The sequence below is a fragment of the Pinus tabuliformis genome, chromosome 2_1 (genome assembly GCF_031772625.1).
Source record: "Pinus tabuliformis cultivar Carrire ecotype Pingquan chromosome 2_1, CPIR1, whole genome shotgun sequence".
In the NCBI taxonomy this organism is placed as follows: domain Eukaryota; kingdom Viridiplantae; phylum Streptophyta; class Pinopsida; order Pinales; family Pinaceae; genus Pinus; species Pinus tabuliformis.
This window is the reverse complement of record NC_142299.1, coordinates 377,060,643-377,082,438: the sequence shown is the minus strand read 5'-3', so window position 1 is coordinate 377,082,438 and position 21,796 is coordinate 377,060,643. Positions and strand designations below refer to the sequence as shown.

The 21,796-nt window shown below is 39.1% G+C and overlaps 1 protein-coding gene across 1 annotated transcript in view; it reads left to right on the top strand.

Moving 5' to 3' along the window:
- LOC149200428 (L-arabinokinase-like) overlaps positions 1-21,796 on the top strand; it is a 481,920-nt gene that overhangs the window by 92,220 nt on the left and 367,904 nt on the right. The window contains exon 6 of the mRNA XM_089399573.1: positions 13,010-13,076. Within this exon, the coding sequence (XP_089255699.1) occupies positions 13,010-13,076 (67 nt within the window). The remainder of the gene's footprint in view (positions 1-13,009; positions 13,077-21,796) is intronic.

Sequence of the window (21,796 nt, the reverse complement as noted above, 5' to 3'; positions counted from 1 at the left end):
CAACCTGCCTGCTCGAGATAGCCACTTGAAGCTCCAATGGGAAATTCTTTGTTCAATTTTTGCCACCAGCCAGTTCCAGTCCTGCTTTCTATACGATTGAGGTTTTAACCAAAAGCCAAGATATTTGAAAGGATTCTCCATTTTACAGGCCTCGAAGGGTAAGTAAGCTGAAATCAGGAGTTCCTCCTGTCTGTTGAAACCCTCCAGAATTAGCTGGGACTTTCTGGAGTTTATTTGAAGGCCTGTTGCTTTCAAGAACAGGTCAAGAATACTTTTAAGTTCTTTAATTTCATTTAAACTCCCATTTGTAAATAATAAAATATCATCTACAAAAAGGAGATGGGTAATGAACAAATTTACAGCAACTTCCAAACCTTTTACCAAACCTGATCTTTTGGCATTGGATATCAATCTGCTGAGACCTTCAGCAGCTAGAAGAAAAAGAAGAGGAGAAAGGGGACACCCTTGCCTCAACCCCCTTTGACCTTTGAAGAATTGGGAGGCAGCCCCGTTTATTAACACTGCGAAACTTGCACTTGAGATACACCCCATGATCCAGCTTATGAAATCCACCTTGAAGCCCAGGTGAGTCAGCAGCATCCTTAGATAATTCCAGCTGATTCTGTCATAAGCTTTTGACAGGTCAATTTTTAGCACAGCCCCTTTCGATTTTGAGTTTCTGATGCTATGAATGGTCTCCTGTGCCACCCCTATAGCTTCGTGGATTTGACGACCGTCTAAAAAGCCAAATTGTTCCGATGAGATGCAATTTGAAAGGATCGGTTTCAGGCGAACCGCAATGGTTTTTGCAATAATTTTGTATATGCAGTTGCACAGTGAAATTGGCCTGAAGTCCTCAAAAGTTTCCGGGGCCTCCTTTTTAGGAATAAGAGCAATGAAAGTAGCATTGAAAGGGGTATAAACCTCACCTTTTCTCCTTGATTCCTCCACCACTTCCGTTAACTCTTCCCCGATCAGCTCGAAAAAATGAGTGAAGAGTTCGACTGTCCAGCCATCCGGCCCCGGACTTTTGTCTTTTGCCATAGATTTAACAATACTTTCTACTTCCTCTTTTGTCACTTCTCGAAAAAGGTCTTCAGCCTCTTCCCCCTCCACAAAACGAGGAAAAGCTTGAGCTGTTCTGATAATTTCAGCTAAAGAAACCCCTCCTGGGTCTGAGAACAAGGATTTAAAATGATTCTTCCCCATATTTGACAAAGCCTCAAAGGACGAGGCTTCTCTGCCCTCAGGGTCTTTTAGCTTCCAGATTGTATTTGCATTTTTTCGGCCTTTTGCATAATTGTGGAAAAATTTTGTATTCTCATCCCCTGCTCTCAACCAGATTGCCCTGCTCTTAAGTCTCCATTCTTCCTCTTTGTCCAATAAGATCTTTGCTCTCGATTTCTCAAGAGCCACAATCCTTTCTTTTGACTCCTGTGTAGCATAAGCGTCCGCCTCTGGATCTTCTAGAGCTCGGAGTTCATCATCTATTTTATTCAAGACCTCATTTTGCTTTTTCCTTCTTTCAGATGCCCATTCTACAGTTGCTTTCTTTAGTCTTTTTAGATTTTCCATAAAGAGAGCTCCTTTGTTTCCAGAAAAGTCTCTACCCGTGTGTCTCCAAGTATTCCTGAACAGCTGATTAAAGGACTCTTCTTGCAGCCATGAAGCATTGAATTTGAAAGGAGCTGCAGGTTTTGGGGGGGGTTTGGAAAGTTCTAAGAGAATGGGGAAGTGATCAGAATTTCCCCCTTCACCCACCCATTGCCTGAACATTGGAATATTGGACGCCATCAAGTCATTGATTAGGAAGCGGTCTAGCCTTTTTGCTATCCTCTCCTCCCCAGTTCTCCTATTCCTCCAGGTAGGCTTGGCCTTTATAAAGTTTACATCTATCAGCTTGTGGGATATGAGTAATTGAGCAAAATAATCTGATAGGGGGTCAATTCTGGCCGAGGGTCCCCAAGCCTCCGCATTCCCTAAGGAGAAGTTTAAATCACCTCCTATTATCAGATTTTTCCCTTTCATCAATTCTTTAGACATGAAAGCGTTCCAGAAAGCAACCCTTGCCTGACAAGGCCCATAAACATTTACTATCAAGAAGGAGAAATCGAAATCTGGGTAATTAACCTCCATACCCAGCACATTGGGCATACCCCAATGACTCAAAATTTTCAATCTGCCATCCCTGCAATCGATGGCGAGACCTCCCGAGTGGCCCTCTGCATCAAGGGCTACAAAAGTCCACCTCGGGAGGAGAGAACTGAGGACAGGTTCAATATCTACACCCCTTCCCAGAGTTTTAGATCGATGGAGGGAATATCGGCAGTTAATTGTTCAATGTTTGTATAGACATCTTTGCAATTAGTAGTCAGAGGAGACTCCATAGAAGAGTGGACAATTTTTGAATCAGGAAAACAGACAGAGTTTAAAGGGACTGATTGCTTACCGGATGGATCATTAGCAACGGCATCAGTAATTCCCACAGGAGTCTTTTCGGCTCCGCTCAGATCTTCGGCTGCTTTGATCGGGTCCCCTTCAGTCTGGGCCAGAGCTTCATCCTCCTGGGATTGTACCCCTTCCATGGGCTTGGCCTCTGAGCTATCCTTCCCCGCCATATTTGTTTCTTCCCTCATACTCCTCTCCCACTGCTCGACAGGTTTTTGAAACCTCCTTCTGCGCCGCCCCAAGGGGCAATCCCTTGCCAGATGTCCGAGCTCATGGCATCTGTGACACCGAAATGGTAAAAGTTCATAATCCAACAACTGTTCAAAGACATACTCTCTATATTGCAAATTTATCGAGTCCACAAGCCCTTCACTTGGGTTCAGACGCACCAAAATCCTTGCCACTGCCCTTTCGTGGGTGTCTAGAAAAGACTTATCCGCTTCCAAAAACGTACCCAGCATATTCCCGATTGAAGAGAAGACGGAATCCACCCAAAGGAACGGTGGGAGACCAGGTGCCCTTACCCAGACGGGGAATTCCTCCACCTTTTCCTTGGATGCGTCGAAGAGAGGAGACCACCTTTTGAAAAAGACTGGGCGTTTCCCAAAAGCCCAATTCCTTCCTTCAACCCATTCCATGGCTTCTTTGTTGTCAAACCTGATCATGAACCACCCTTTAACCAGAGTGGCCGTTTTGAAGGACTTTGCCGGGGTCTCCTTCCATTGACTCTCCGCCCATTGCTGTAGAAACTTGCCAGAGACAGAACGCCCCCTTACACGACCCACAAGCGTACACTCTGCCACATCCAACGCGTCCTCTACTTGTACATCCATTCCCAATAACAAGTTTCCTGCTAACCTTCTCGATTTTAGGGATTTCGCCTTCTTGCGCTTTTCCCCAACCCTTTCTCGTTCCAGGTCCGCCTCTCTGTCTGTGCCTAAAAAGTCTGGTACCCTTAGTGCTCCATGCACATTACTCGCAGAGGGGTTACCGTTCTTTCCTGGGGAGGAATGGCTCGATACTCCTGCTGCGGTTCCTTCCTTGCCAGTAGACTGGCTTCCCTTCTCTTTCGTCCTTTCAGTGACGGGGTTTTTGTCATCCTTCCCCTGAATAGAAACCTTGCCAAGCTCGGAGAAGACCCCCTTTTTAACCGGGCCGCCTGAAGGCAAATCTTTTGAGGAAATGGGTCTATTTACAGCCAAGGAGCCGCTTCTATCCCTGGCTTCTCTATCCGATCCTTGGAAACCCCCTATTGATCTCCATAACCCCTGTCTGGAATTGAAATTTATAATGTCTTCTAGACCACCCGACGGACTGAAAATCTTCGAAGGAGAAAGAACCTTACCATCTGGGAGACCTTTCTCTTTCCGTGAGCAGTCCTCCTGTCGTGCTCCTGAAGCTCCTATACGACCACCAGGTTTGCCAAGCTCCCCAGCCGAAACCAAACTCTCCTCCAACGAAACTCTTGGCGATTTACTGCTCCATGGGCCTCCTGCTGAAAATTTGGCTGAAGCGGGATTTCCCACCTGTCCGAAGAACTTGTCCAGGTTTTGATCAGTAACCTCCTTACCCCAGACCGAGAGGATGTCTTCTGGGGCTGGGTCTAAGTCCACCGCCTCGTTGTGAAAAACCATGGTAACTAAACCGTGGTAAAACCTGACACCTCACAGAAACCCGTTACCAGAAAGATCGCTCCTTGAACCGTCAGGGGTTAATACGTCGATTTGTTTATGGTAAACTCTGTTCAAACCCGCCTCGGAACAATTTTACAGAAGTAAACCCTCAAAGGAATACTGTCAACAGAAAACCGCCAGCGCTAAATCCCCAAGAACCTAACCATAGAGACCAAAAGGGGATTCCGCCCAAATGTCATCTGCTAGGGTACCTCGAAACCACGGAACCACGGAGGGTCTGCCATCAGTCCTGCCCGTACCTGCTTGACGTAGGGTAGCCTGTCTGCATCACCTAGGCCCGAAGCCTAGGGTTTCAGGATCGACCCCTGCGCCCTCATTCCCCAAATCACTATTCTTCCCCAGATAAATTATATTATGTCACAAGATATGTAAGATACAAAATGTTTTTCACATAATACTTTTTATAAATCAAAACATGTGAAACATATCTCGCCAAAACCCAAAAAATAGTAATTAACTTGGAAATGTAAAAGAAAAGAAGTGCTAAACCAAGACATCAATTATGAAATTAGACTTGAAGCATGAAAAGAAAGCACTTGTTTGAAAGGTTTATAATACTTGCTTTTGGAATAGACTTTGCATATGAAAACTCAATCGGTCAAGAGATAAGTAAAGTAAATGTAATAGAAAGTGCTTTTGGTTAATTTTATTAATTATTTCTACAACAAGATTACGATTTAACTCTTCAATCCTTAGACTTCACCCTCGCCCAAAGATATGGATCTCACAGTGAGGAGTCAATAGAGGAGTAGAGGATCCATAAGATGTTTACTTCAACCAACCTATGTTGGAGGTAAAATTTTAATGAGGCTTGGGGCCTTTCTATACTAAAATGCCTAGATGACATGTGTGTAAGTTTTTTTCCAAAATAAAATAATTCTACATGCAAATGCTTCAAAGAGATTGATTTGCAATGCTTGAAAATGAAATAATGTTCAACATAAGTTGCAATTATAACTTCAATTGGAGGAATAAAATTAGCTTACAAGTGTTGCATGTGTCTCATCAATGAATTAAAATGATACAAGTAATTTGCTCGAAAGTAAAATTTGTTTCAAATAGACAATGGCAATAAATTGTTCCAATATTCAAGATAACAATGTAGCATGAAAATGAAGCATGTATTCAAGTGCTCATGAAACAATTTACCAAGGTAAATGGAAACGAATCAAAGTTTGTTAAGAATATAAAATGTTTGCATGAAAATGATGAAGTGTCGAAAGTAAAGTGGAAGCTTGTAGCTTCAAGCAATAATGAGATAGAGAATGCAAAGCTCAAATGAAATTGTAACAAACTTTAACTTAATGAAATGTGATAGTGAGGTTGTGTTAATTCTCAATTAAAGAATGCATGTAAGTGAATGAAGTATGAAAGCTTAAACCATGCAAATGTCAATCCACCCAAGAGAAGCCTCCCTCTAAATGGGGAGATAGGATACCATGGGAGAAATCCCAAGCTCCCACAGGCAAATTAGATCTTTTATTAATATTACAATGAGAAGAGGGCTCTTCAAAGTCCTCAACTAAACTTCAAGGAGAATCCTCACAATAATTGCTTGAAACTTGGACACTAGACCTCTTTTATTGAGAAAGTAGTGACAAGATCTCACAAAACTTATGCAAGGGAAACAAGGTGTGAGTTTCCTCCAAATGCCCACGGCTTAGAGAGGAAAATGGGCAGCCCTCTAGTGAACTCGATTTGGCCAAAATAAGCCTCAAAAGGGCTCACGACATCCTTGGAAATTGAACCCCCAACATTTGCCAAAGGTCTTGCAAACACTTGTTAGATGTTGCGGGCAGTTGCTCTTCAAAATTTGCCACACAGGAGTTAGCAAACAATCCAAACAATGACCGCAAAATAAGTTAGGTATTAGTGAAAAAATCAACAAGATAAAATGTAAATGTACAATTATAATTTACAAAAGGCTAATCTAAAGAGTGAGAGTAAACTCTCGTCTTTGCTTAGCCATCTTCAAGCTCTTAGATAGCAAATGAAAGAAATGAAGTACAATGTTTTTTTAAAAGAGATTTAAATTTAGAAGTGCTCAACTTGTGTACAAGCTAGGTGCCAAAAGTCCTGCAAAACCACTTTGTAAGATAAAACTATGAAGGCTCAAAGAACAAATGAGAGCTTCTTTAAGAATGTATCAAGAGTGGGTTGGTCTCTCTAAAGACTTCCCCTCACGCTTGATTTCGTGATCCCAACAAGATGTTCCCTCCACAAAACTTCAATCAAGAATTAGTTCGATATAGATTTAGCAATAAACAATGATAAGAAACTCTAGAGATTTATTTAAAACTAAATAGAGCATTCTATACCTAGAGCATACTTCTAAATCAAATGTCAATGCAAGATAGCTCTACATTAAGAAATCTACAAGAGCATATAGATGAAAGCATGAGTAAAAGGAATTATACCAATGATTAACAATTCATCACACTCCCAAAGGAGGAACACCTCATGAATGAAACCCCAAAGTCTTTATTGATATTTTTGAAAGTGTACGAGGCACCAACCCTTCCGCAAGCACAATAGCTAGTAACAATATGATACAAATGAGAGCTCAAAGCTCTATTATATAGAACTATGGGAGCCAATTCCAATGTAGTAGTGATCAAACAAGTGGCATGATGTGACAATCCCAAAGAGAAATTTGAATTTGTTGAATGAAGCTCCAATGCCAAGTGTAAAAATCGAATTCTGGAAGGTGGATATCATTTTCTTCTTCTTTTATGTGCCAAATTCGAATTTTATGATGGAATGACAAGTGTATATGGGTGGTAACCAATGTGGGGATAATTTCTCACAAAAATCTCCACCAAATATTCTCCCAAATCCTTCCAAATGTGCATTAACTTCACAAATTCGAATTTTCAAGTAAGCAACTTTCTCATTTAATGCCAGAAATTTGATTTTATTTGAGCACATCCTTTCCTTGATTTTAGGAGTCCACATCACCTTGGGACTTCACTTTAACTCTTCCATAATTTTCCACCTCATTTCCACAACATTTAGCATGTGTGGATATTTATTTTTTTCCATTTATTTAATTTCTGGCTTAATTGATTGCCAGATTTCCCACTAAACTTAGGAAAAGTGGGTTTTGAGGGTTCAAAACACATTTTTAACCCCTCAAAGTGTGTCATAGTAGAAAGTTGAGTGTGAGAGGTGCAAATTTCATTACTTATATCTCATACAACTTCTCTAGACATCACTTATTACATTACAAATACAATTTTTATTGCAATTTCTGTAGTGCGAAAAATCTAAAAATTAAAAAAATGTCTACTTAGACTTAACTAAATTCCATGAAATTTTTTGTGTGATCTAGTATGGTAATATACATCAACTCTAGACACTAAGATGTGTTAGGGGCTCAACTTTCAAACCATCACTCTGACTTTGGGGTAAAAAGTGAGTGAAAAAACCCATAAAACTATCCGTCTCTGAAAAGGAAGGGATAATTAATCAGATAAAAAAACACTCCAAGGTGTACTTTTTCGCTGATCGAGTCACAACATCCTAGGCCTGTTATAGACTCAAAACTCATCATAACTAGTATCACTTATTTCAATTCCCCGCATGGTGTGGAATCTGAGTACAAGAAAGATAATAAGAAAATAGAAGTAGAGTTTAAAAACTCTGTTGATTGATGATATTTGATGGTACAAGTGTCCATTGGTACATCCTTGGGCATGGAGTCTTCATATAATCATCAGGTGCCACTCTAGTGGTCAACAGGACCGACCACTATAAATAGTAACCTCAGCCCAGGCCATAAAGACAAAATTTCAGATATCTTTCTCTGAGTTTTTTAGATGTCTGTTGTGGAAGATAAATTCAGATATCTCTCTCTGAATTTCAGATGGGTTTACAATCAAGTTCGGATCTCTGAATTCGGGTAGGCAATCACAGAGAATTTCAGATCTATTTGAGTTTTTCGGATGGGTATATCAGACAGTCAAGTTCATATACACCTCTGAGATTTTTGGGTGAACAAAACCGTGATAAGTTCGGATGCAATCACAGAAGGTACTCAGATAAGATGATGAGGAAGCAACGAAGAAGTTTAAGGGCTAATCACTAGAACAGTGGTTCGGATTTCAGAAGGAAAATCTCGGTGTCACAGCAGAAGATCATAGATCAGACAAGGGGTATATTAGCACAGTTCGGTGCTATAATGATACCACAACTCGGTGTTAAGTATACCACAGTTCAGTGCACTCGTACCACAGTTTGGTGCTAATGATACTATGGTTCAGTGTTACACAGTGAAGAGAAAGTCACAACTAGTATGAGATCTCGGTGCTTCTACTATGATAAGATCAAGGTAGATCTCAGTGCAATGATGAGACTTTCGATGAGACAAAGAAGTAATCTCAGTGCTAAGAAGGTCGAAAGCAGAAGAGGAGTCACGAAGAAAGAAAGGAGCAGAGGACTAGTGTCTTGGTCTTGGAGTGGCTACTAGGTCAAGGGTCTTGGTCTTGGTATTCGTCAATTGGAATCTCTATAAGAAGAATTTGTGCTAGTTTTCTTCTCAAAGAGTGAGAGGTTTTGGCCTTGGCTCATCACCTACATACTGTGTCTCTTGTCTATTTATGTTGATGCATTGGTTACTGTTTGATGAAGAAGAACACTAATAATCTAACATGAAGAAGATCCTAATCTAAAGAAGTAAAATGCATTCACAAACAATCACTAACCAAAGAGAAATCACCTAATGCTAATGTCCCAGATTTCTCAACAGGACGGAAACTCTCAAGTGATTTTGGTGAGTGTACGAAAACCCGCTTCATCTCCTAGGTGGATTCAGCCATAATTCACAGGTGCAGTGATTGATTTCAATTCAGTTTTGGGAGGGCCGGTTTCAGTAGTGGAGCAGATCAGTTTTGGAGACCAGATTATCTATCTCAGCTATATCATAATGTACACTCTTTCAGTTATTTATTATAATGAAAGATGGGATTATTTCTTCTCATTATGTTATTGAATTGCATGCACTCTACTTGTTATATTTTACATGGAAATCTTTTGTAAATTGAATTGTAATTTTATGGTGAAATTTTGGTTGAGTTAAATTTCTGCAGAATTAGCAAAATATCCCATTTGGATATTACGATATACCACTATATTTGGTTGACTGATGAGCACATGAATGCAATTGATGAGAGGATAATATTGTTGAAAAGTGTAACTAGGTTCGCTCTTCATAATGACATGTAACTATGAATTTATGTAATGAGATGTAAAGAAAAATAAAATTATTCTATTGACTTGCTTCATCAGTTTCATGAGCAAGGGATTTTATTTTTGAGTCAAGACTCCCATTGAGAGTCTTTAGGATTTATTTGTCATCTAGTCATAAAATGTTTAGAGTCATTGTCATGTAATGAAGTCATGTTACACTTTGTATAGAGTCAAACTTGTCTATGTAAAATATCCTCCAAGACCTTGTCACTTATCCTCTTCAAGTCGGCCTACAACGATGAAGGAACATGCTGGAAGAAGTTGGCCTAACCTCTAGGGATCATGTCAGCGTAAAGGACATGTGTGGAGGTGTATATATAGGCACACTTGGCCTCACTTAGAGGCAAGTAACTTAACTTGCATTCGATCAAGCAGAAGTGCGAAGAAGAGGTGAAGGATTGCGAAGAAGAGGCTAACAAGAAGAAGTGCGAAAAATGTTTTCTTCTAGGACAACGAAGATAGATTCTTCCGAGGCAATGAAGGAGCATTCTTCTGGGGCAGTGAAGAAGTGTTCTTCTGGGGCAGCAAAGAAGGATTCTTCTGGAGTCAATGAAGGAGAGTTTCTTCTGGGCAAGCAAAGGAAAAGTTTCTTCTGGGATAGTGAAGAAGGGATTCTTTTGGAAGGGTTCTTCTGGATACTTGTTTTGGATAACCGAGATATGGATCTAGAGATCGAGATTCTCTAGAGGAAGCCAATGAAATCATAGAGACCGAGTTTCTCTAGGAGAGGTCGAGAAGAAGTAGTGTGAAGGATAGAGACCGAGTTTCTCTAGAAGGTGCCGAAGCGAGCAGTTCCAAATCAAGAAGGACAGTCGAAGGGAAGAGGCAGAGCATCAAAGATAGTGACAAGGTTCTTGGGAGGATGCTAGAGTCAAGGGTTTGTGTCATGGTTTTGGTACTCATCAATTGAAGATCTAGAAGAAGAATTTTGATTGGGTTTTCCTCTCAAGAGGTGAGAGGTTTTGGCACTGGCTAACAAGCCTACATATTGTGTCACTTGTCTTTTATTGTGCATATTGGTAATTGTCTTGATGAAAAGAACCCAATAATAACATAACGAAGAAAAGATCATAAGATAAGAGGTAAAGGTATATCACTGCCAATTATCAAGCAGAAATCTTTTAACTATCCATTCCCTAGATTTCTCAACAAATATCGGGTCCAGGATGATGCATAGAAATCTCATCAAAGCTGCAACATATCACACCCAACTGAGTGTGTCTTTAGGGAAATTGACTGAAGGGCAACAATACCTTTTATGAAAAGGTATCTACTAATTATTACTTTTCTTTTTACTATTTTATTGTTTTATTATTAACTTTGTTGATTCCTATTTTTTTTGCGCCGTGGTTTACCGACATTGGGTGGCCGTTACATCCACGGGAAAATATGCGCAGATCAAACCCAAAGGGAATCTTTTAAAGCCCGTCGGCCAGACTAGCAGGGCCTAACCCCAAGGGCGTTGAGGAGAATTGACCCTGTGATCTCCCGATCGGCAAGGCACTTAACAACGGGGACTCGACCAGTTGAGCTAACCCTTGGGGCTTTGTTGATTCCTATTATTTTGTATATAACGTTCTTATTGCTAAGCTTATGGATGCCATAGCCTTCTAATTAGGTGTATTTGTCGTTGCCATGTTTAAGTAATATTTTGACTTTCCTATTACTTGCACATTTATTGGGTGGGGTTGCCCCTATATCTAGAATTATAGTGGATCATTATGATAAGGAGGTTGTTCCCTTGGCCAACTATGAGTTTATTCCCATCATCTGCAAATCTAGAGTCTAGACATACCTCCACGACACAGTGTCTAAGAGGACCTGTTAGCTGTGCCATCTCTAGGAGATCTAGTTTGAGAAGCACTTTGTTCTTCGATGTCCCCTATACTACAAGGTTAGGGTGAGGTTCCTCTTCTTATTTCGAGAATCGGGAGTTTCCATGATGACTTTTTATTGCTATCCCCACTAGAGATGCCTATCCTTATACATTAAAGAAGTGATCATCCATAGATGAATGATTTTGGGTGTCCTCTCTAGACCCAATACCACAGGGGGACCTCATATCTTCTTTCTTTTAGTCCATCGTAGCAACAAAAGGGAGTAAATGCCAGTTGTACTCACACCTAGAGCTTATTGGTTGTATATCAATGAGACATCTTGATTTCCTCACCTAACTAACAAACATCCCATCTCTAGTAAACCTAAATGCCAGATCTGCACCATACAAAGTACTTCTGATCAGGTTTGAGATCGAGTTTGAGCAGGATTTTGTTCTTCGATGTCCCCTATATTACAAGGTTAGGGTGAGGTTCCTCTTCTTATTTCGAGAATTGGGAGTTTCCATGATGACTTTTTATTGCTATCCCTACTAGAGATGCCTATCCTTGTATATTCAAGAAGTGATGATCCATAGGCGAATGATTTGGGTTGCCCTCTCTAGACCCAATACCACAGGTGGGGGGGCTCATATCTTCTTTCTTTTAGTCCATTGTAGCTACAAGAGGGAGTAAATGCCAGTTGTACTCACACCTAGAGCTTATTGGTTGTTTAACAATGTCTTGACTTCCTCTCTCCTAACTAACAAACATCCCATCTCTAGTAGACCTGAATGCCAGATCTGCACCATACAAAGTACTTCCGATCATGTTCAATCAAGCTGTGAGGCTTTTATTAAGAGTTGTCCATAGTGTTTTGGAGTGGGATTGTGTGTAGTTTGAAAATTTTAATTTTTTGGGTAATTCCACAACCCATCATCAAGGAGGATAGAAAGCATGAAGATTAAATAATGATGAAAAATGATGCAAATGATTCAGTTAATAAAAAGCTGTTAACCTAATTTGGGGAAATGAATAAGATAAATAGTAATTGAGCACCTAATTTGTATTAAGAGGTTTTTTCCCTTGACCTTTGGTGTTAGCAGAGAAAATTCACTAAGCTCCTGAGGTCATTGGGATTTTCTTTGGTTCCTTAACAGTAATAGAGAGAGACTGGGATACCTTCTCTGTGTCTTTTGCTTCTACTTTTATTTCCATTTATGATGCATATGTTGTGTTAGGGTCTCACACCTCATTGGGATTCCTTCCTCTGGTTTACCCAGATCTTGCCACTCTCTCTTTTATGTGGTGTCTACCTTTTTGCTAACATTTTGGCATGTAGGGAGTGTTCACGACACTCCTGTAGTCTATTGACTACTGAATGGACTTTATTGTCATGTTAACCTTTTCCTGATCATTTGTGGATATTAATAAAATTATATTATTTCGCTGATAATAATCCCGTGGATGCTATTTGGTTAACAATTTAAAATATGGTTTCATCTTTTTTGATGGTTTTCTGATACACAGTTAATGGTCTTGCTTTTGTGATGTTGCAATTGCTTTTTTTGGTTGTAGCTATAACACATTGCTTCCTTTTTGCTTTTGATTCTTTTGATTAATGTGGTTGGGATTTTAATTATGGAGAGACTGTTTTGATATTTTGATGCTTGCATGACCTATAGTTAAAAGTCGTGGCTTCATGTTGTGATTGTAATTTTTTGTTACATCTATTTTTTCTTGTGCCTGTAACAAATATCCCCGTTTCTTTCTTCTTTTGACGATTGTGCTATTGGTTATATCCAGTTGGGATTTTATCTATGCAGAATATGTTATGGAAGCTGGCTATCATCACCGTTCCATAGTTTGGCAGGTACTGCTATTGTTACTCTACACTCAAGGCCCACTTTTTAGGGTCGATGCTGCTTAAAATAATTGCAGTGTTTTATTACAAGGAAATACATTTTAAATGGGATTCATATTGAACGAATAAGATTCATACAAAACTGCAATTGATGACACAATATGTTGCAGACTAGGGAAAACCATGTAATATAAGTTTCATTTTTGAGGAAAATTGTAGTTTTTAATTCCTGTGGCAACATTATTTCTCTCTTCAGCCTTGGATGTTGGGGGAGGTCCTGCTGGTAGCACTCAGGACCATTTACCAGTGGATTATCTAGCCTACCATTCTGCAGAGGATATTATTAGACTGTGCACTGATACATTTGTTGTGATTGATAATGACAGAGATAACCTGCCCACTTCTGCTTCTGGTTTAGATTTATGACTTATTTGTCTGTTTCTCCTCTTTCATAGAGACACATTTATCGTTAGTCCTGTTTAACGTTTACCTTCTGAATTCACCACTTTGTATTCCCAATTTCTATTTTATTTGTTTTTCTTTCTTCATATAGGAGTTATTGCCATTGGGACTCCCACATTGCTATTGTGACTAGTTGTGCTTTCTAGTCCCATTGACCTATTTTAGTCAATCAAAGATGCTATAAACATTTCTTTCTTCTTTCCCCCAACTTCAACAGTATTTATGGCAGCTGACCTGCATTTAGAAAAAGCAACCTGCATTTGTAGCAGCTACCTTGCATTTGTGGCAGCCAACTTACATATGTGATGAGCAAACTAGATTTAGTATTATTTATCAACAATATGAGACTCTGTGGAAAAGGATAATTTGCAACTGCAACCATAAAATGTTGGTGTTCTTCCCTACCGTGACATGGTAAACACATCCTAGGGTGGCAATATGTGTATTCTTGTTTGTAGTGGTATCTGTTGTAATTTTCTGAGTATTTTCCTAGACAATCACCAAAAAAGGTTCAGCTGGTTCTTGTATGCATAATGTTAATTCTTTGTGAGGTGCTTCACCATTGATGAAAAGCTCTTAAGAGACAAATTCTCACATTACAAATTTCAAATGCGTCACTTCTTACCTCAACCCTCCAGATGGTTTGATCCAAAAGAGTTATCATGATAAAATCTCCAATTAGGTAATGCAAGGTTTCACAGCGTGACAGCATACAACAAGTAGATGGCATGAATCTTATCATGTACTTCTTGTTTGCCCTTGGATCTTAGAAGAGCCAATGGTTGACAACATTATTGGTTTGGGGGTTTTTCCTTCTTGTCCTTTGGACCTGTTGTCGCGCAGATTGACACGACAACGCTCAGACCGGGGGCTGTCACTCTGATCCCCGGTCTCTCCGTTTAAGCCTGTCTCCCGCAGCTAAGGGGGGTAGACCCTCTGATATGATGAGACCAACTGTCGACCAGTTGGTTGGGAGACACGAGACACGATGTAAAAAAGCACGCGATGATTTGGTTAATTTAGCAGACCAGTGCCTTGTGGAGTTAATGTTTAAATGATTACTTTTTAAATGATATAGAAACATGGACCATGAATAGCAACCATCTATCATCAGCTAAATCATATGACCAAAACGATACCCGGCAACTGAAAATTTGAAAAGATGAATGCTTTAAAACACCACGAATCATAAACCATTAACCAGATATCAGGTTCGCATCTCGGATAAAAAAATTTAGATCTTCAGCATAAAGATATAGCATAAAAACCACTGAAACTTGGCAAAATAAAATTTCCGCAATATTTTTATACTTTTTTTTCAATTTTTTTTTTTTTTTTAAAAGAAAAATTAAAATCTAAAATACATCAAACCCTAAAAAATAAAAATCTTATTTATTTATTTTTTTTTTTTTTTTTTTTAATAAAACAAAAGTTAAAAGTTAAATAAAAAAATTAAAATCTATATAAAACAAAACTATAATTTTTTTTTTGTTTTTTTTTTTAATGATTTTTTCTGAATCTATATAAAAATGAAACGAATTAAAATCTAAAACCTTAACAAAAAAAAATCTAAAACACAAATCTAAAACCTAAATATTAAAATCTATTTTAAATCATAAATCAAAACTATACAAATTTTAAATTTAAACTAACCTAAAAAAAAAAAATCAAATTAAAATCTAAAAAAGGCAAATTACGTAACCACACAAAACCTTAAACTAAACTAAAAACAAAATAAATTAAAATCTACGTTATAATGTATGCTACCAAAATTTCAAACCTAACTGTAAAACTAAAATCGAATTCTAAAATAATTAAAATCTAATTATATGAAATCTAAACTATGCTACAAATAACAAAACAAAATGAAAGCTAAACAGTAATCGAAACCCTACACCACAACTCTATGCTAACCTAACACAAATTACGACTTGCAGAGCCTAACCGAAACGTAAGTCAAAATGGGCTCTCCACGCATAGGAATATCACAGTCAAACAACGGGTTTAGAAGAGACCTGGGACTGAAATTGAAGGACGCAGAGAAATTTCGATGAGGCTTGATGACCCACGCTACAGCAAAAAATGAGAAACGTATATGCCTGCGTATAGCCAGAAATTGATTCGATTTCAAGGAAACTTCGAAATATTGACTGCGTTAAAAGTGAAATTCATGACCTGGCTGATGTCGTTCGATTTCTTTGTGTATTTGCAGGTGTATTGACAGGGGGACGGTGCAGTTGGAAATCAAATCTGAAACTGATGCCTGTTGATAACTCGCAGTCATGCCCACGCACGTATCAGAGAAATAGAAGTGAAAATCGAAACCTTCTCGATGGTGGACGAAGATAGTTTGTAATGCAGGCTTTCGATCTTTTTCTTGTCTTTTTTGCTGCTCAGATTTGAGACGGCTTGGTGACGGGATGATTTTTTTTTTTGCCGGCTGATGAAAATCGTTTGCAATTTCCAGTGCAGAAGTAGTGTGGGAAAATGGCAGACCGTTGAGGTAAATAGAAGTGAGACTGTATTGAAGAGCAGCGTGTATTGAAAAGCAGCGAGCACAGGGTAATAATAAATTGCGTGAACAGGCAAGCAGACTGCCCAGAAAACAGTGAAGCTCCTCACAAATCGATATTTGGTAAACCCCTGAAGGAAAAAACTTACACCTGCAATTACAAGGAGACAAAACCCTAATGAAAAATTGAACAAAAATTTGAAACCCTGAACAGAAAAATTGAAACCCTAAGACAGCTAATTTAATGTACAGATTTAGCCCCTTCACAGCCAGATTTAACAATAAGAACAGGAAAATTTTAAAGAAAAGAAATTTCAGATTGTCACTGTAAAAAAAAAAAAAAATTTCAGAAATTCTCTCATGCAGATCAGAAAAATAAAACCGAATAATAGACCCAGGATCAAATCCACTGGGCTCAGCAGAAAATGCTTGTGGGAGTTGGCTGGTTCAGCCGAGAACTTCCCCTAACGCCCACCAAATCTTCTTCAGCAAGGGTTTTTCTGCACAGCTCAGAAACAACCATCAGTAAAGAGGGCAAGAATGCTGCTAGATCTCAGGAAGTAATGGAGATACCTGCCATTACTTCAGAAACCCTAACAGCACCCAAACCCTAGCAAGTGAGCAAGATACCTGTACCCACAATACTCTACAGAAGCTATTATTAACAGCTGAAAATAACATATGCAGAAAATTAAAACAATCTCACAGCATTTCAAGAGAGTAACACCAGCAAGATATGGACCCCAAAGTCTTCTTTATTAACCAGAAACAGATTTACAAGAGAGCTTCTTCAATCTTTGACTCACAGATCAGATCCACTAAAAATGACCCTAAGACCCTACATAAAGGAAATGATCCCAACGGCTAGTTTTGGGTGATCCACAAAAAATATTATTATTTTATTGCTTAGGGTTTTTGCTTTATGCTTTTTATTTTTTATTATTTTTTATTTTTCAAATTTTTTAATTTTTATTTTTTATTTTTTATTTTTTAATTTTTTATTTTTTATATATGAATTTATTATTTTTATTCATTAAAAAAAAAAAAAATTTAAATTTATTTTAAGACGGATCATCAAACCCAGCCGTTGGAATCATCACCTAGCACCTAGGACCTAGGACTTAGGACTCATGAGGGGATTTACAACATTTTCAACCCTCAAGACACATTTCATCATGATTTTTTTACAATTTTTACAATTTACATCTCAAAGGGATGAATCCACTTAATACAGACCCTCATAGACCACCCAGTTCTGCGACACAGCTATAATCTAGCAGATTAACATGCTAGGGTTCTCCTAAAGTCCTAATGACGAAATGCATCCCGGCTTTGGGGTTGGGTTTGAAGGAAAACTCTGCCGATCCATGGATCGGTGAGACTAAAAACCTCCCGGGACGCAGATTGTCATTAGAAAGTTAGGTCCACCTAGGCAACTTTACATACATGACTCTGATCTGCTTAGATTATTTACATTTCAAACATGCAGACTGGGTTTACAACAAAAATGATCAAGCTGTCGATGACTGTAGGCTGGCACGGACATGTCGCTCAGGAGCTACCCTTCTCTGCCAGTCAGGAAGGAGGTGTACTGCATGGGTAGTTGACCAGTAGTGGTCAACAGGACCCTTGCTTATTTTATTCATTTGGGTGTTGTTCTGGTTGATGATGCAGCTTGAGTGGGCCTAATGGTTAAGAACATGTGCTTCCTTGTAAAAGGTCATAGGTTCAAATCCAAAGTCGGGTAGAGTATGTACACCTTCATAAACTTTATTAGTCAAATCATTGTGCAGAGCCAGGTCCCTTGTCCCACAAACAAGAGGGTTTCATGCATCAATTTGGTGTCTGGCTTGGCCGTGACCTTAAAATTGGATTATTATTATCGTTTACTATTATTATCACTCACCATGTACTCTTATTTCTTATGCAGTTCTCCTAGAGCTACTTTAACACTTCTACTGTTTCCTCACCTTTGTACTTTTTATCAATGTTGCTGAAATTTACATTGAGATAAAATTGGCAAAGGTCTAAAAAATTAAAAAATCCTAAAGATCTAGAAAATATCGGTATAAATCGACAAATATCGGCAAATTAAAAAACACAATTTTTTTAAGCACCTAAAACATACACAACATCAAATAAATTCATTGCCACATAAATATGAAAATTAAACATTTATATAAGACGTCTAGTGCTATATCACACATCAACAATAGATCATGCCCTAAATCCTCAGTCTTGACTCAACCTCTAAATTTCCACATAAGATATAATAAATGCTTCTCATCATCATGAGTATATAATAAATGTATCTCATCATCACGAGTCTTCTACAATGAAATTAGATACATAAACTAGTGATCTCCTCCGCCCCTTTTACGGGCAAAGGTAATGGCTTCCTCTAGAGGAAGAAGGCCCTAAGGCTGGTATTGGACTTTGATGTCCCCCTTTTCTCAAACCCTTCTCATTGTTTGGAAAATTAGAGAAAGAAATAAAAATAATTCACTTAAATCCAATGTTATCAAAATTGGACCTTCATCGAACCAGTAGAACCCAAAAAGGTGATTTGGACCAAAACTGTAAAAAATCTGGACCAAAAATTCAGTTGACCGAAGGATCCATAAATATACAAATTTTGAAAAAAAAAACATGTATATTTGTGTGCATCCCTATGAATCCAAACCATACACAAATATGCAAAGTTTCTTATATATATAGCAAGGATCAAGGTCAAGTGGGATGGCATGGTGTCTAGGAATAAGAAATGCTAGAATGCTTTTGAAGAGTGGCAAAGGTCCTCACAAATTTCTCTCCTCTGGTAGAGAAAAGTTTGCTTTTTACAACAACAGAGTTAATGGTAGCTTTTGTGGAGGCAAGGGGAAGAAGATGGGTCATGCGTGAGGGTGAGAGGAAGTTGCTTGTGAAGGGATTTACATTCATTGTTGAACCAATAGTTCATGGGATAGGATCCAGGGGGATGTTTATGGGCGCGTTGACGAACAAAGTAGGGGCAACGTGGATAGCATCTCATATTTGTTGAAATTTCTAAGTATTATCTGTTAGAAATTTTGAAAAAAAAAACATGTATATTTGTGTGCATCCCTATGAATCCAAACCATACACAAATATGCAAAGTTTCTTATATATATAGCAAGGATCAAGGTCAAGTGGGATGACATGGTGTCTAGGAATAAGAAATGCTAGAATGCTTTTGAAGAGTGGCAAAGGTCCTCACAAATTTCTCTCCTCTGGTAGAGAAAAGTTTGCTTTTTACAACAACAGAGTTAATGGTAGCTTTTGTGGAGGCAAGGGGAAGAAGATGGGTCATGCGTGAGGGTGAGAGGAAGTTGCTTGTTAAGGGATTTACATTCATTGTTGAACCAATAGTTCATGGGATAGGATCCAGGGGGATGTTTATGGGCGCGTTGATGAACAAAGTAGGAGTACGAATCAAGGACTTCCTCAACGTGGATAGCATCTCATATTTGTTGAAATTTCTAAGTATTACCTATTAGAAATTTTATCTGTATTCTCTGGTTTATTTCGCCCACTTGTTTAATTACTAACAAGTTATTTAACCATATAAACACTGAAATAAACACAATACATTCTCAACCATCTACAAATCAACAACTGAAAGAAATAGACAAACACACAAGTGACACCGTTATTTTTGGACAATAGTCCCTGGAAAAACTCAACTTGGGAAAACCGGTGCAACAGTTCTGAGGGTTTTATTATTAAGCAACTTCTCTTGAGTACACTGGGTGCTAAACTGGCTCACTCGACAAAGATAAAAAATCTGGCAGTAATACCTCTCTTCGGAAGCAGATATTCTGAAAGTTTGCTCCACGAAACCCTCTCCAGCACACTCTGAAGCTCTGCGGCAGCCTGAAACCCTTTGCGTCAACCCTTTAAGGCTATGCGCAACGTGGATGACGCAGGCCCTTCTGGCCTCTGCGCAGTCACTGCTAGCCTCTGCGTGGCTCCGTCTGCCTCTTTGTTTCTGCGCTGGTCTTCCGGCACTATCTCTGCCTCTCTGCCTCGTACTCACTGCCCCTCGCTGCAACTTTGATCATTGATTCAATTTCTCTTAGCAAACCCTGCTCTAGAAAATCGAATGACTGATCACTTTGGTGTATCTCCAACTAACCCTCAAGCCTTCTCTTATACTTTTTTTTGTTGAGTCTTCAACGGTCGAGATTACATCCCTAATCAACAACTAAGATTAGTTTGGACTTGATCCATGTCCTTTAGAACCTTCTAACCCAGTTTTACATTAATACCCATTAATATTTTTATTTTCCTAAGTTTAGACTTAAGAACCCATTAAAGATATTAATTATTTTAATATCTCCTTCACTGGGCAGAATTTCCCCAAACCATTTCTGGGTATTGGAGATCTCATGTGCTTTAGCCTCTCCACCAATTTTCATGGCTAGAGCACATCCGATGCTACCCCAAATCAACACTCCCTCTTAGCGAGGATTGTGCTCTAGTAATACTCCACACTGAGCATCACCCTAATTATAAGGCACCCATACCTGTGCTGATTCTAGGCCTCCCCGCCCAACATACCCTGCATTGCTGCATCTTGTATTGCTGCCCATGGCTTTGCCATTGCCACTACTACATCCCTATGACAACTCCCTCTGCATCCGGACTGCTGCTGGTCCTTTCTTCCAACACTGCATATGCACTGCAACTCTCTCTCATCATGCTGCATCGTGTTACTGCTATTGCTACTGCACTGCAACTCAGTTATTGAGAAGTAAGTAATTGATCCACCCAACCACTGACATCCTTGTTAGGCTAGAAGCTCTCCCGATGTTGAAGCTCTGTCTGCCGCTATCCTGTGCTCCCTTTGCTACCTTTGCGCTGCTGCAACAACTCTGTGCCTCTCGCACCGTTGCAAACCTCTCTGTGCCATACTGCATTGCTGCCACCTCCTCTGTGCCTCTCGCATTGCTGCAACCCTTTTTGCGCTGCATGGGACTACTTCACTCTAGCACTCTCTGCCATAGTTTTAAAAACGACCGTCTCGAAACGGAAACGGCCGAGTTGGTCCGTTCCATTGCCCTCTGGAGTGACTCGATACAAAAAACGGCTCAATTGGCTGAGTCAGCCATGACTCGGCCAACTTGGCCGTTTCCCGTACTGACTCGGCCGAGTCACAAACGGCGGCCCGTAACCCACTAAAATAGCGATTTAACATTGTTTTAATGAAATTTTAAGGGGTTTGCTGACTGGTTTGGACTTCAAGGTGTTTTATGAATTAGCTAAATGTTATTTGGGGTCCATTTCCCCCTCCCAAACCCTATTTAACACACTCAAATGCTCTCTACTATTGATATGCTATTCAAATTTCATGGTAATGTTAAATTCTTAAAGTAAAAGTGACATTCTCCTTAATCTTCATTTTCATCCTTTTACTTAAATTTTTAACATTACCATGAAATGACTCAGGATGTTTGAGATTGGTTTTGGCCTCATTGGCTTTCATATGGAGAAAGTAGAATTTTAGATTTCATTCAAAATCCAGCAGACTTATCAGTTTTTCAGGATTTTAGGATTGGAGGATTGCAATGTTTCCATTGAATTTTGTCATGTATTAGGGTATGGAACTCGTATTTAATCAAGAGCACCAATCCCTCTATGTACCTTGATGTTAGTGACATTGGTTGTCGAACTCCTCTGGGATTCGCTCCCAGACCAGGAGCTTCTAAAAATGTTGCTCCCGCTCCCGTTTTTGCTC